The following is a 16,524-nucleotide window of genomic DNA, read 5'->3' as shown; positions in this document are numbered from 1 at the left end:
TAAGTTTTGGTTATCTGTACACTGCAGCACTGAATCTAAAACTTAGGATACTTTTTACAATTTTATATTTGTGAATAATCACAAAAATTAGGCTTATTTTTAAAATACTTTACCCTTGAAGATACATTCATGTTAACTGGAAGAACCTGCGTAAAATCATGACTATACTTTGACAAGGCCCATTAAGAAATAGTCAAATTTGATTTGGAAGTGGTGTGGTCTATTTACACTATGTCATTATGTCTTATCTATTATTGCATTTTTAGACTAAAATCTGTACAGTTAAAGCTAATTGTCCCAGTAATTCACAGGATTTTATTAATGCCAATAAAAAATATTCTGTTAATTACCTTTATGGAACTATCAACACATTTGAAGCAAATATCAAAAATGATGCCTGGCATTTAGAACTTTGAATGTATCCAAGATCCATTAATAGCAAATACAACCTACTACTTCACAGTTTATTCAGACTTTATATAAAAGGATTTTTTATGAAGTCTGTTCCATTTTTATTTACAAATAAAAGCTACAACTATAAAATACTGGTATCATGACTTATCTATAATGTAGCGAACTTGATGATTGTGTTCAGATAGAACTGCTTTTCTGTAAGCATATACTTTAATCTAAAAGAAAAAGTACATTTTCACAATTGAGTCTAGGTGTAATTTTGTACCTTTTAAAATTCTGAAAGAGAAATAAACCAAGAACACATTCTATGGGTTTCGCATACATGTCACATAGTAATGGCAAAATTTGTGAGTGAAAATCTGACCTTAGTCTAGCAATTTTATATCAGCATCGCAGTCTCAACTCAACAAAATGGAAATCAAATGTACCTTTCCTATGCTTTGGTGACGGTAGGCTGACTGCCTTAAATTTAATAAATTACATTTACAGCTGAACTTGGTTTCTCTTGTGTATTCTTTAGATATTGCAAACATCTGATGTTCCGTCCTCCCTTCTTGAAGTTACATCTGATGCATGGAGACCAGCATCTTCATTAGAGGGATTAATATGTAAGTGAACCAACATTTATTTGTTAAAATCTCTACACTGACTAATCAAAAATAAACTCCTGAATAACCAGTTTGCCTGCACAACTAATTTGAACTCAACTGATCCAAAACACAAATATGTGTCAAAGAGATTTTCATCAGGTGAACTATTACAGTTAAAAGAATGATAAATGTTCATTTATCATTGAACAATCATTCAATTGGTCATTGTTCAAGATAGCATTTGATGGGTGCACTAATCTTAAAAAATAGTTTAAGAGATAACAGAAATGAGGCAAGCATATGTAAAATATAACCTTATGCTTGCATAATGAGGAAACACTAATGCCGCCAATTAGTGATGAACAACAGATCAAAGTCAGTGTTCTTCTGTACTTGAGGTAAGCAACACGAAGGTACCACTGAACTTGAAGAAACTGGTCAATAAAGTATTGTCTTTGATCAAATTCTTTCCATGCCATATAATTTGGAAGACAATGATTGAACAGGTTAAAAATTGTTTTTGCACTAGTTACTACCGCTGTTGAACTACCATTGGTTCATATTCAAGACTTGTTAAATACTGTACACTGTTAAAGTGCCAATGGGCCAAATTCATGCATGTTTCTAAATCTTTAAGTGATGGTAATCTGGTTTTATCTGGAAATAAATGAAGCAATGAACTTAAGAACCTGCTAGCTTTGTGGTATCTTGATAAATTTCAAACTGTGAGCAGGTTAATTCAAACTCTCTTACATGCTCCGCCATTCAATCAGAACTTCAGTGATCATTTACCTAATCCCGTATTCTTTGATTTCTTTAATATCCAACATCTATCAATCTACAACCTTTGATCTTTCTATAGAAAACAGTTTATTTGTGACAATTCATGTATTGCCTCAGGGCTTAAGTGTTAGAGAGAAGTCAAGTCTATTGAAGTTGCATACCTTGGGTCATTAGACACGTCTTTAGATTTTCCATTACTTGGAATATAATTTTTCCTCTCTGAAAACCATGCTGCCATAGTTTAAACAACATTGTAATTTTCTTTAATAGTAGGCTCTTTCCACTTCCCTATTGTTCTACAAAATGTATTTTACTGTTTAATCAACAGTTCAAGGTAAATTGTGAATTTGGCATAGGAAAAGCAAATCTATAGCCTAAAGATTTGCATATGTGAATGGCTGGAGACATTTAAGTCACTACATGGGAAAAAACAATACATTTTCAGCATCTCTTATTTAGGAACTGAACAAAGAATATTTAACATTCAAAAGTTGCATTTTCTTAATATTATTAATTATTAGTACTTCTAGCTTTGTAACACACTTCTAATTGTTAAAGGTAGATGTGGTTTAAAATACACAATAACATAATCATATCAAAATTTGAGATTTATGCTGAGTAGATTTTTTTTTATTCTTCATAATGCATTTATTTGATAGTTAATTACTTTATAATTGGGTTACTTTATGCAATCTAAACAATCAGTCATCCAATAATTCAATTATAAATCAACAATAATTTCCACTTGCCTGTAAAATAGCAAAAGTCCTTAAATTACTTTATAGGCAAGGTTAGAGATGTAAACAAATGTCTGTTAAAGGAAATGATACTTCAAAGATGTTAATTGGAATTGGGGGAGAAATTTTTATAGAGAAGGTTGAAGGGACTATAAGTACAGCAGTCAATGAGGAAAGAAAGTAGGTGTGAGTCAGAGTAAGAAAACAATGTCATTGTAATTCTGGAGAATGTTCCACGTAAAGGACAAGTCCATGAAACAAAGAATAAGGAATAAGAATCACGAAGATGGTGCAGAACAGGATGTGGATGCATTTGTAACCATGATGTGATATTAAGCAGGAACTGGAACTGGAATTGGACATGAATGTGAAGTGGAGGTACTATCCAAAACAACATTTAAAGTAATAAACTCATATCACAGGATTTGGGTAGAGTTAAACTTTTTGCACATATTAAGTGCTTCATTTTTTTATAATTCAGCTTAAATTATGCTACCTGACTGTTATGTAAGTTCAAGATTAATAAATCATTCTTGCTGTTTTAAGCTGGAAAGTATTAATTCATTTTATTATTAATAAAATGCCTTCATCCACTCTATTGCATTGAAGATGTGCCACTAATTGCCTATGCTATTGAACTCCTTGCTCTTTTTGGTTTGTGTTCACTCCTATGTCTGAATGCAGAACTTTGTGTAAATGTGGACCAGTGAAATTGCAGTGAGTTTGGTGCAAATGGAATAGGTACAATTTTGAATAAAGGAGACATTTCAAGAGTGATTTTTTAAAATACCTAAATATCAAGTGTTAACTATGAGTCTTTGTAATAGATTTTACTCATTAAATTAATCACCAGTAAAGCACTTTCAAATTGAGATGTTTTCGTATTCTGAGTAAAATTGTTGTCCTTTGAAGGTGCTTCTATTTAGATTTAGACAACCCATGAAACAAAATCGTGATATTACAGTAATTATTTCTCATCTAGATCCAGTAAAATTGTAATTATAAAGAAGATAAACTTAAAGATTTTAAGACACCTATTGGATGCATTATGTATTAGGCATTGTGGTAGTAAAGTGGTTAGCACGCCATTATTAAACCTCAGAGTGGCAGAGTTCAGACTGTAATTTCAATGTCATCTGTGAAGAGTCTGTATATCCTCCCAATGGTGTACCTGTGATTGCTCAGAGTGCCCTGATTTCCTCCCACGTTCCAAAGATGTCCCAATTGGTTGGTGAATTGTTCATTGTAAATTGTCCTGTGATTAGCAAGGGTTAAATCAGGGGTTGCTGGGCTGCAAAGCTGGAAGGGCCTATCCTGTACTGTATCTCAATAAATAAACAAATGAAGTAGCTGGTGCTGTCAGGGCAGTCAGTAAATGCAATGGTAAAATTAGATGACATTTACAGTCAAGAAGGTTGAGATCACACAAAATTTGTATGCATTTTGCTGCTCAAGTTTTCTAACTTTGCATGCAATATCCCAAAGGCAGCAAATTTTCAACATTTTTATGGGATGTATAGTTGTTTTAAAAAAAACTTGCTTTTGTTGTTAAGTTTTGAGTGATTTAGAACCTGTTTGGTGTTTTAAAATTTGATACTAATTAGGAATAATAAAGTATTTTGGAATGTCATGATATGGATAATGGACTTGGATATTAACTTGGTCCTAATTTAACTTGTTTGGTGTTTTATATGCAGGTTGGACAAAAATGATTGATAATAAGTCTGAAAATGTTATTTTTTTTAGTTCTAAATAGAGGCAATAATCGTGACTTAATCTGCCGAACTTGGGGTCAGTACAACTATGAAACATTTGATGGGCTTTATTATTATTATCCTGGAAAATGTACATACACACTGGTGAGGGAATGTGAACAAAGCCAGCAAAGCTTTTCGATTCAGGTAAATATTTCATTGGGCTCCCTCTTATACTCTGAAGCCTATCTTCTGTTTCTGCTTGTTCTCGCTACTCACGCTAAAGTTAGTTAATTGAGTGGCATGTGGTTTCTAAAGTTAATGTTTCTTTATATGAATTGGCTTTTCACCATGTTGGTTTTAATTTAAATTCACTGATGTTTTCTGGCTTACTATAATACTATATCATCTGTTTCTGTTCAAAGTCCCCATTGTCCATGTAGCCAGTTAATTATATGTGTATACAGCTAAACTTGATACCCGATGCACTGTTTTGACCTCATAGATCATCTCACCCTCCTCCAAACTTGCATTTTCTTCACATTAGTCTAGTGCCCAATAGCACAAGATGTGTTTTTGGCTATTGTAGAATAATCAATCTTTTTATGCACTAAACAGAATTTTTGGAAGTCAAATAAGTTAAAGAAACACAATTTATTTTCACTGATGGAGAGCCTATGCAGCAGCTCTATGTGACATAGTAAGATTAACACCAGAATTATAAAAGTCTTTGCATCAGTGATATCAATGATATTTTTGGTGAAATAACAGCTGCTGGTCAAAATGTGACAAAAATTATATGTCTCTAGATATGAAAATTTCATTAGCATCAAATTTGTCATTGAAAATTTATTCTTTCATACTGAAGGGAAGTTTTCCATTTACAATTTTTATTTTGTACTTAAAACATCAACTAAAACTTTCTCCAATACCATGTTTGAAATTAGATTATACGAAGTAGAAGAGAATGTAACACATTATTTTACAAGGAATGTAACACATATATATTTGATACTGAAGAAAACCTAAGATTGTTAAATTAAGTGGACACTAACCAACATTTCTTAATGAGAAAAGATGATATCCTTTTGTTCAGTGAACAACAGGAAAACTAAAATTGAATTACCCATGGACCGTATTTTATCTAAAATACTATGAAAAATCAATGTCATTGAGTACTTTAACTGTATTTCACAACTCCTGAAAACTTTTGAAGTCGGTTCAAAATGTCCATAAAATTGAGGTTTAATTGTCATTGTCCTTTTAAAAGGTTTTTAGACATCTGTGCATTTGACTTGGTATGAGATCTGTGTAGGAATTTACTGAAAATTTGGATGAAAAGGAATTAACTTTCCTCCTTTTGGTATTGAATGTCAAAACTTGTTATTGAATATAGGTCAGGTTCACTAAAATGTTGCATTCATCTACCATGACTGCCTCACAAATGTATCCTTGTTCATAAAAAAATCTGTCCATTAACATGACAAGAATATAATACACTTTTGTGGTTAGTACTCTTCAAAGCCAGGACTTGCAGTCTTCTAGAATGATCTTAATTATGCAGTCATAAGGCTGAGACGGGTAGTTTTATTATAATTTGAGATATTTAATTATTTGTCAATATAAATGAAAATAAGATGTCTTTTTTCTGGGTTGGACATGTTCTTGGGTTTCCTGAAATGGTGGAGAGAGACTTTATTTGTTTACTTAGTGTACTGCTAGCCCAAAGTTATTTCTAATTTAAGATCTTTGATCTATTCCGATTATATATCTTGTTTTGCAGATACATAATGATCCAGCATGCAATTCCTCTCTATATTCTTGCAACCGTTCGGTCAGTATGTTCTTTGTATATGAAGGGGAAATCATTCTACGGAACTATGAAGTCATCCATTATGGAAAAAGGTTCCTTCTTTTACTGATAAGTGTCAAATTATTAATGTGCCTAACACTTAATGGATTACATTGCACACAGCAGACTAGAGCTAAGAAATATTATGAGATTGAAGATGTAAGATGTTTTTAAAAATGTTTAACATTTCATTAACTGTGCGCTAGCTCTTTGATTGGTGATCTAAGAGTTGGTGCTTTCAATGCAGCAACTTGGATTCACCCTCTGCATGATTTTTGTTGTGAACTTATCATTTCTTCCAAGTTCACATATTTAATATTTTGATCAGCAAAACAGAAAAAATTAACTGTTTGGTCCTTCCTGATGTCTGGAAGGACATATTCCTCAAGTAGTTGAAATAGACAAACTTCAGTCTCCATTCATCCTACAGAAGGCCCTTTCTGCCTACCTAACTTGTCTGTTTGATGAGAAGGGTGGATAGGTCTAATTGTGTAGAAATACCACCTTTCTGTGAATTGTGTATCTGCCTGATCTAAACACGTGGCTGTCATCAAAAATAGCACCTAAAGGTAATAGATTGCAAAACATTTTTAAAAATAACTCATATTTATATTTTCTACTTCTGCTTCCTAGCATTCAGCTGCCTTACATTATTGGAAATCTGAAGTTTGAACAAATAGCTGGATACATTCTGGTCAGGCATCACCATGGATTTTCTTTGGCTTGGGATGGTAGTTCTGGAGTCTACATAAAGATGAGCATAGAGTATGTTGGGAAGTTATGTGGACTTTGTGGCAATTTCAATGGAAATATGCACGATGATTTATACACCAGCTATGGTAAGTAATTGGAATAGTTTAGACAGGACGATGTGATCTAATTTGCTTCTACAAAATGTACTTGCACAAATATTAGTTTTCTTAACATAGGTGCAGATACTTAGTTTCATGAAATAATACAAGACATTTCTTTTGTTTCTTGCACACTTTTATAATTGGATTTTATATGGGGAAAACTCAAGTGTTGATGTTGATTGGATACATAGAAATGGAACAGTTTGCTAAGTTACCATAGCTCTACCTCCTATACCACACACCATACCTACAGTGCTTTCTTATCTAGTTTTCCAGTGGGAACATTTCTTGCTTGTTAATACATTCATCACTTGCTTTAGTGGAGTAAAGGAAATATAGTCATGCAGGAGGTTATGGCATAATTTTTAGTTATATCATGACAATATATTGTCAAAGGAGGTAGATTACACAGGACAAATTTAATATTATTTTGTATATAACTTTGAACTAAGAAAATTGACATGCAAAATCTATTGATCCTTATATATTTAATGTTAAAGTCCTTTGGTTAGTATTTTCTATATTATTTTGAAAAACAACAGAGTTTCTACCTTCAAGAAGTGGTATGCCTCTTTGGAAAATTGATGCTTTAAATAATGATTTAATCCCTTTGCTTCATTGCTTTGCACTGTTCTATTTATATTCTGTTTATTTTATTTTCTTTCCATTGCATCCTTCTGCTTCCTAACTTCTGCCTCCCGGAAATATGTATCATCAGAACACTAGAATCACTAAGAAACTCATAAGATAGCCATTAAGGTGTTTCACATACATAATTCTCAACTCTGCTGAAATGTTTCTTACCAATAAATCGAATAGTTCACTAAAATCTTTCCTGGGATTGATTTGGTTTTGGTGTTTCTAGTTAATCAATGCAAATTCTGGAAGGAAATATGAAAATATGGACAGTACTAATGATTGCTGCATTACATGGAGACAAGGGGCATGCAGCGGATGAATACATATGTTGGTTGTCTATTTTGGGACAAGGCTCTATGCCACTGCTCTTTTACCCAGAAAGACTTATTTTTGGGAGAACAATTAGTCAACCACTTGCTGCCAACAACTGTACAATTTCAAGTGAATAAAGGAATATATGACCACCACTATAACAAGGTATTTTTTAACCTGTTCATGAAAGGGCACTTGGGATTTTGAAGATATACGAGGGGTGATTGATAAGTTTGTGGCCTAAGGAAGAAGGAGTCAATTTTAGAAAACCTAGCGCATTTATTTTTCAACTGTTTACACATTTAGTTCTGCGGTTGTGGAGCATACGGATCTTGGACCTCCAGAAATTGTCCACAGCAAGGGTGATTTATAAGCTTGTGGCCTACGGTAAAAGGAGATGAGTTATACAGCTCTCTTTACATGCATATACAGGTGAACTCTTATGCAAAAAGTTTGAAGTTAATAACTCAGAGAATGAGATTAGTTATTATCTTCCAACTTACTGCATAATCACTCAAAGAGTTGACCTGCATGTGCATGTAACGAGAGCTGTGGACAGTTTCTGGAGGTCCAAGATCCATGTGCTCCATGACTGCTGGACTAAATGTGTAAATGTAGGAGAGGACTATGCTGAAAAATAAATATGCTAGGTTTTCTAAAATTGACTCCTTCTACCTTGGGCCACAAACTTATCAATCACCCCTCATACTTCAAATTCCTGGATAAATAGAGGAATGTTTAATCTGGAGACCCAAAGGTCATGATTTTGTAGTGAAAATGCACTGCTTTACCATTTGAAGAAACTACATCATTGAAACTTTGACGGAAGCATTATTTAGAGAAATATATTTGATTAATTGAAGAAATACAAACTGGCATGAAAAGAATAAAGCTTCAAAACCTCTAACAGAATGATACAAAGTTCTTTTGGTCATAATCTGTTGCAAGATATTTTAAATCAGATCATGATTACATTTTACCATCTTCCTGTCATATAGATACAGTTATATGTTATATTGTCCTTAAGTCCATCTACCTTCATGCTTTCTAGTTTGCTTTTCATTAAAGACAATTCGATTCTTACCTAGGACACTGCATTGGTTCATAATCATTTCAGTGCAATCATAACTTTATTTCCAGCTCAGTGTTTAAATGTGCCTAAGTGTTTTAGCATCATGCTCCACGTCCATGTCTGAGCATTACTATAACAAGATGTGACTGGAGACATTTAACATTTAATCTAGTGGCACAACATGGCAAATAAAATTACACTTTCACAACCAGAGTGGCAGATGCAGGGTAAGGATGAGGTCAGACCATATTTCAGTGGGTGGATGCCAAGTGTGGCTTGCAAACCTTCTGCTTGACTTCCTATGTAAACTCAAACTTCAAGGATTTGTTTCCTTTTATTTCCAGTTTAATCATTCTTACGCTTTTATCTAAGGTGTATTAACAGAAGGTATAGCTATTTTTGGTAACAGTTGGATAGAAGATATCCCAGATGGAAAACCTTGTCATGTTACTCCAATCAACTACCCATTGCCTTGCTCTGGACAAAACCTAAGTGTAAACAAGGTTGGTTATAAACTAGTTTAATTTTTAGTGCTGATAACCAATTTTTTTTTTTAAAAAAAGGTCAGTTCAAATGATTTAAAAGAAAGCTAATCGAAGTTTTTTTTCATATGGTTTAAACAAAATTGAAGATTGAGACTTGTGGCCTGATGGCACATTACTTGCCTTGATAACCTATAGATTCAGATTCATTTATTTATAACGTACATCGAAACAAACAGTGAAATGTGTCATTTGCATTAACAACCAACACAACCTAAGTTTGAGCTGTGGGAGCCCACAAGTGTTACCACACATTCTGGTGCCAATATAACATAACTATAATGTTCAGCAGAACAACAACAGCAAAACGAGGCCCCTTCCTTCCTCGCTCCCTCCCACCCACTCACACACAGTCCTGCAACCCCACAAACTGCCAACATATAATTAAATTAATAATAGCTAATAAATCTCATCGTGGGTTGGTTAGCTAGAGCCGTGGGGAAGGGTTTCAACTAACATAATGGGGATGGGAACCAGAGTGATAGGGCTGAGGATAGGGCATTTGGTATACAGGTAGACGCAGAGTGTAGTGAGACTGTGAAGGATGACAGGCAGATGGTAGGGAAAAATTGCAATCAGTGGGATGAGTTGAAGAATAACATGAGGGCAAAATCAAAAAGGTTGATGAATCCAGGACTGTGGGTGTTAAATTTGAATGCATGCAATATATGAAATAGGGTAAATGATCTTGTAGCACAGTTAGGTATTGGCAGATATAATGTTGTGGACATCACTGAATTGTGGCTTAAAGAGGATCATAGTTGTAAGGTTAACATCCAAGGATACCATAGAGGTTTAAGCAATGCTATTACAGCTCGGGCCATTATGGAATTTGGAGTTCAATTTGAGCAACATTCTGTAAGGTACCTCGGTATGTCCTCCCATGGTGTTTCAGTTCCTGAATAAAATCTCAGGAATGCCATCTCACTCAGAAGTAGAAGGATTCTTCATTGCTGTTTCCATACCAATTTTGCTTTGCCAGTCAGGGTTGTTAGCCCTAAGCTGAACCGCTGAACCTGGAAGACCATTGGACCACTCTTAGTTTGGTCTCTACCATTTGACCTATTTGGCATGGGTGACCCTACACAAGAGCCAAAGCATAAAGCCCAACATAGCTCTCTGGGTCATTGAGGCATGCAGGTCTCGAAATCCAATGACATGGCTGTGGTCCTCTTGGAGGCGTCTCTCGATTAGATCTGGATTGTGTGGTTGCTGGGGAAGCATGAGTTGAAGAGTCAGAAGGACCTACTCTGTGCTGTATCACTAAATAGATAAGTTACAACTCTTTAACATAACTATTTAATAGACATATATATACTTAATATAACTAAGTATTTATTTATCATGTATTTCATTGTTCTGCTGCTGTAAAGTTAACAAATTTCATAGCATACGCCAGTGATATTAAACCTGATTAAGACATTGTATTGAAAGAACACGGAGGTAGGCAGAGGGGCTGGAGTGGCTCTGTTGGTAAAAAAAATGAAACCACATCCTTCGAGGTGACATAGGATTGGAAAATGTAGAATCCTTGTGGGTAAAGTTAAGAAAGTGCAATGGAAAAAGACCCAGGTACGTACAGGCCTCTGAACTGTAGCCAGGATGTGGGATACACATTACAATGAAAGATAGAAAAATCATGTAAAAAGGACACTGTTGCAGTAGTCATAGGGGATTTCAATATGCAGGTATATTGGGGATAATCAGGTTGGTGTTAAATCCCAAGCAAGGGAATTTGTAGAATGCCTGTGAGATGGCTTTTTAGAGCAGCTCATGGTTAAGTCTACAACAGGAAAGGCAATGCTGGATTGGGTGTTGTGTAATGAACGAAATTTGTTTAGGGAGCTTAAGGTAAAGGAACCCCTATGGGACAATTTCAATGCTAGAATTTCAATGCTAGAATTTGTCCTGCATTTTTAGATGGAGAAGATGAAGTCAGTTTTATCACTATTGTACTGGAGTAAAGTGAATTACAGAGGCATGAGAGAGGAGAGGTCCAAAGTTGATTGGAAGGGGACACTAGCAAGGATGATGGCAGAAGAGCAATGACTAGAGTTTCTGAGGGCAATTTGGAAGGCAGGCTCAATACATCTCAAAGATGAAGAAATATTCTATAGGGAGGATGAAGCAACTGTGGCTGACGAGAAGTCAAAGACAACGTAAAAGGAAAAGAGGACAAATAGTATAGCAAAAATTAGTGAGAAATTAGAGGATCTGGAAGCTTTAAAAAAACAACAACAGAAGGCATCCATAAGGAGAAAAAAGATGAAATATTAAGTTAAACTGGCCAATAAAATCAAAGAGGATACCAAAGACTTTTTCAGATATTTAAAGAGGAGACAGTGGATATTGGACTGCAGGAAAATGCTGCTGGAGAGGAAGTAATTGGGGACAAAGGAATGGCAGATGATCTTAATAGGTATTTTGCATCCATCTTTACTGTGGAAGACACTAGCAGTATGCCAGAAATTCAGGGGTGTCAGGGGACAGAAGTGAGTGTAGTTGTTATTACTAAGGCCAACTTTGCAGATGATATGAAGGTCGGTGGAGGGACAGTTGTTACCGAGGAAGCAGGGAGTTTGTAGAAGGACTTGGACAGATTGGGAGATGGGGTAAAGAGGTGGCAGATGGAATACGGTGTAAGGAAGTGTAAGGTCATGCACTTTGGTAGATGGAATAAAGGTGTACACTATTTTCTAAGCAGGGAGAAAATTCAAAAATCAGAGATGGGAAGGGTCTTGGGAATTCCCTAAAGGTTAACTTTCAGGTTGAGTCCATGGTACGGAAGGCAAATGCAATGTTAACATTCATTTTAAGAGGACCAGAGTTCAAAAGCAAGGATGTAATACTGAAGCTTTATAAAGCATTGCTCAGACTGCACTTCAATTCAAGTCAAGTTTATTGTCATTTCAACCACAGACTGCTGGTACAGTATACAGTAAAACAAAACAATGTTCTTCCAGGACCCTGGTGCTACATGAAACAACACAAAACTACACTAGACTATGTGAGACAGCACAAGGCTACACTAGACTACGTAAAACAATATAAAAACTGCACTAGACTACAGATCTGCACAGGACTATATAAAGTGCACAAAACAGTGCAGGGCAGTACAATAATTAATAAGACAATAGGCACAGTAGAGGACAAATTACAAGATAATAAATGAAGTAGATGTCAGTCTAGACTTTGGGTGTTGAGGAGTCTGATGGCTTGGGGGAAGAGAGTGTTGCACAGTCTGGTTGTGAGAGCCCAAATGTTTCGGTACCTTTTGCCAAATGGCAGGAGAGAGAAGAGTTTGTATGAAGGGTGCTTGGGGTCCTTCACAATATTGTTAGTTTTGCGGGTGCAGCATGTGGTGTAAATGTATGATGTTATCAGCTGACCGCACTATCCGCTGCAGAGTCTTGTGATCTGAGACGGTGCAATTCCTGAAACAGGCAGTGATGCAGCTGCTCAGGATGCTCTCGATACATCCTCTGTAGAATGTGGTGAGGATGGGGGGTGGGAGATGAACTTTTCTCAGCCTTCACAGAAAGTAGAGACACTGCTGAGCTTTATTGGCTATGGAGCAGGTGTTGAGGGACCTGGTGAGATTCTCCACCAGGTGAACACCAAGAAATTTGATGCTCTTAACGATCTCTTTCTTTTCTTTTTCAATCTTTTTATTGAATTTCATATATAAAAACATATCATAATATTGAATAGGTTATGAGTGCATTAGACTTAAAGTTGAATTAATAATAAGATAACAATATCTTATTAAAATATCAGCAAAAAATAGTACATTAATCAATCTAACCTATATTAATTATACATGAAAAAGAATAAGAATAATCGTCAAAAGAAAAAAAAATTAAAAATAAAAGAAAAAAGAATATATATTGAAAAAAAATTAAAACTAAACTAAACTAACATGGGCAATAATAACAGTTTATATGTATATGATAGTGTTAAAAACTCTGGAACTCCATACCAGAACAAGAATAAAAAGAGAAAAGGTCTGGAAGAGACCAAATTAATTCATATGAAAATGTCGAATGAACGGTCCCCAAGTTTCTTCAAATTTAATTGATGAGTCAAAAATAGTGCTTCTAATTTTTTCTAAGCTGAAATAAGAAATAGTTCGAGAGAACCACTGAAACGTGGTAGGAGGATTTACTTCTTTCCAATTTTGTAATATAGACCTTCTGGCCATTAATGTTACAAAGGCGATCATTCATCTAATTGAAGGGGAAAACCAGTTACCGTCCTCATTTGGTATACCAAAAATTGCAGTAATAAAATGAGGTTGTAAATCAATATTCCAAATTGAGGAAATAATAACAAATATGTCCTTCCAATAGTTATGTAAAGTGGGACATGACCAAAACATGTGGGTCAATGAGGCCACATCTGAATGACATCTGTCACATTAAGGGTTAATACGGGAATAGAATCGAGTAAGCTTATCTTTAGACATATGGACTCTATGTACAACCTTAAATTGTATTAAAGCATGTTTAGCACATATAGAAGAAGAATTAACCATTTGTAGAATTTTTTCCCATTTTTCTGTTGATATATTATATTGAAGTTCTTTTTCCCATTCTTGTTTAATTCTACCTGATATTTCTGGTTGTATCTTCATAATCATATTATAAATAAGAGCCACTAATCCCTTTTGACAAGGATTCAAGGTAAAAATCATATCTGAAAAATATATCAAAGTTGAATTGGGGAAGGATGGTAGAACTTTATGTAAAAAATTTCTGATTTGTAAGTATCTAAAAAAATTAGATTTAGGTAACTTGAATTTGTTGGAAAGTTGGTCGAAAGACATCAAACTACCTTCAAAAAAAAGATCTCGAGAACATATTATACCTTTCCTTTTCCATTTGCTAAAAGCTTGATCTGTCAAAGAAGGTTTAAAAAAGAAGTTAAGTAAGATAGGGCTATCAAGAACAAAGTTTTTCAGAGTAAAAAACTTACGAAATTGAAACCAAATTCGTAATGTGTACTTGACAATAGGGTTGGATAACTGTTTATTGAATTTAACTACATCAGCAGGAAGAGAAGAACCAAGAACAGAGAATAGAGAATATCCTTGTGCATCATGGCATTCTAAATTTACCCACTGTGGGCACAATGGTGAATCCAAATCTAATTTCCAATATATTAAGTTTCGAATATTATTCGCCCAATAGTAAAATCTAAAGTTAGGTAAAGTTAAACCACCATCTTTTTTAGATTTTTGTAACTGCCTTTTACTTAACCTGGGGTTTTTATTTTGCCACACAAATGAGGACATTTTTGAATCAATGTTATCAAAAAAAGATTTAGGAATAAAAATTGGTAAGGCTTGAAATAAATATAAAAATTTCAGTAAAATCATCATTTTAATAGCATTAATCCGGCCAACTAATGATAAGGATAAAGGAGACCATCTTGTAGTAAGTTGTTAAATTTGATGAAGCATAGGTAAAAAATTCAATCTGAATAAATCTTTATATTTCTTAGTAATTTTTATACCTAAATAAATAAAGTTATCAGTAACAACTTTAAATGGTATCCTGTCATTCAATAAAGTTTGCACATTTAAAGGGAATAATTCACTCTTATCCAAGTTTAGTTTATAACCAGAAAAACTACCAAATTGAACCAACAAGGATAAAATAGTGGGAATAGAGCTGTCAGGATCAGAAATATATAACAACAAGTCATCAGCATAAAGTGATAACTTGTATAACTTCTCATTATGGGTAATACCAAAAAGATTAGGGGATTCACGAACAGCAATGGCTAAAGGTTCTAATGCAATATTAAATAATAAAGGACTTAAGGGACAACCTTGTCTCGTACCACGAGATAATTGAAAAAAAGAGGATCAGTAATTATTTGTAAGAACAGAAGCAACAGGTTTATAATATATTAATTTAATCCATGATATAAAATTAGGACTAAAATTAAAATTTCTCAAGGCATTAAATAAGTATGTCCATTCAACTCTATCAAAAGCTTTTTCAGCATCTAATGAAATAACACATTCTGAGGTTGTGGGTGAAGAAGTGTAAATTATATTAATCAATTTTCTAACATTAAAAAAGGAATACCGGTTCCTAATAAAACCAGTTTGGTCTTCTGAAATAATTTGTGATAGTAACTGTGATAAACATGTGAAAAAAACGAAAATTCTTTATCTTTTGGGTTCAAAAACCGCCATATTTCAGTAATTCCCGAATCAACCATATTAATAAGTAAGGCTGATCTATTCGGAAGAATTCAAATAGGTTTAGATCTATCCATTGAAGGATTCAGACAACAGTTGAAATCTCCACCCATTATCAACATATATTCATTTAGATTAGGGAGGGAAGTAAATAAACGTTTAAAAAATTCAGGGCAGTCAAAGTTTGGAGCATAAATATTAACTAGAGCCACTTTTCGATTAAAAAGTGAGCCAGTTATCAACAAAAATCTGCCCTGTGGATCAGAAATAATTTCATGATGTGTGAACGAAATTGAGGGGTCTATAAAAATAGACACACCCCTAATTTTGGCGGTACAATTCGAGTGAAATTGTTGACCCTACCAGAACCTAAAAAAGCGTTGATTATCCTCCCTCCTAATATGGGTCTCCAGTACAAAAATAATATTTAGCATTTAGTCTATGGAATACTTTAAATATTTTTTTTATGTTTAATTGGATGATTTAAACCATATCTTAACGATCTCAATGGAGGAGCCATCAATGTTCAGCAGAGAGTGGTCACTCAGTGCTCTCCTGAAGTCAGCAACTATCTCCTTCGTTTTGTTCACATTCAGAGGCAGGTCATTGGCTCTGTACCAGTCTGTTGTAGTATTGTGAGCAATTTTGGGCCCCTTATCTAAAAAAAAATTGTTGACACTGGAGAGGTTTCAGAGGAGGTTCTTGAGAATGATTCCAGAAATGAAAGGATCAATATCTTAGGAGATTTTGATGGCTCTGGGTCTGTACTCACTGGAGTTTAGAAGGACCACAGGGGATCTCATTGAAACCTGCTAAATATTGAA

General features: G+C 34.4%; 1 protein-coding gene across 1 annotated transcript in view; it reads left to right on the top strand.

Moving 5' to 3' along the window:
• Positions 1-16,524, top strand: part of otog (otogelin) — a 234,389-nt gene that overhangs the window by 1,688 nt on the left and 216,177 nt on the right. Inside the window, 6 exon segments of the mRNA XM_059973944.1 lie at positions 935-1,014; positions 3,171-3,265; positions 4,271-4,425; positions 6,002-6,123; positions 6,704-6,909; positions 9,320-9,450. Coding sequence (XP_059829927.1) covers positions 935-1,014; positions 3,171-3,265; positions 4,271-4,425; positions 6,002-6,123; positions 6,704-6,909; positions 9,320-9,450 — 789 coding nt within the window.

The sequence above is a fragment of the Hypanus sabinus genome, chromosome 7 (assembly GCF_030144855.1).
Source record: "Hypanus sabinus isolate sHypSab1 chromosome 7, sHypSab1.hap1, whole genome shotgun sequence".
NCBI lineage: Eukaryota > Metazoa > Chordata > Chondrichthyes > Myliobatiformes > Dasyatidae > Hypanus > Hypanus sabinus.
The sequence above is the reverse complement of the archived record's forward strand: the minus strand, read 5'-3'. Positions and strand labels throughout refer to the sequence as shown.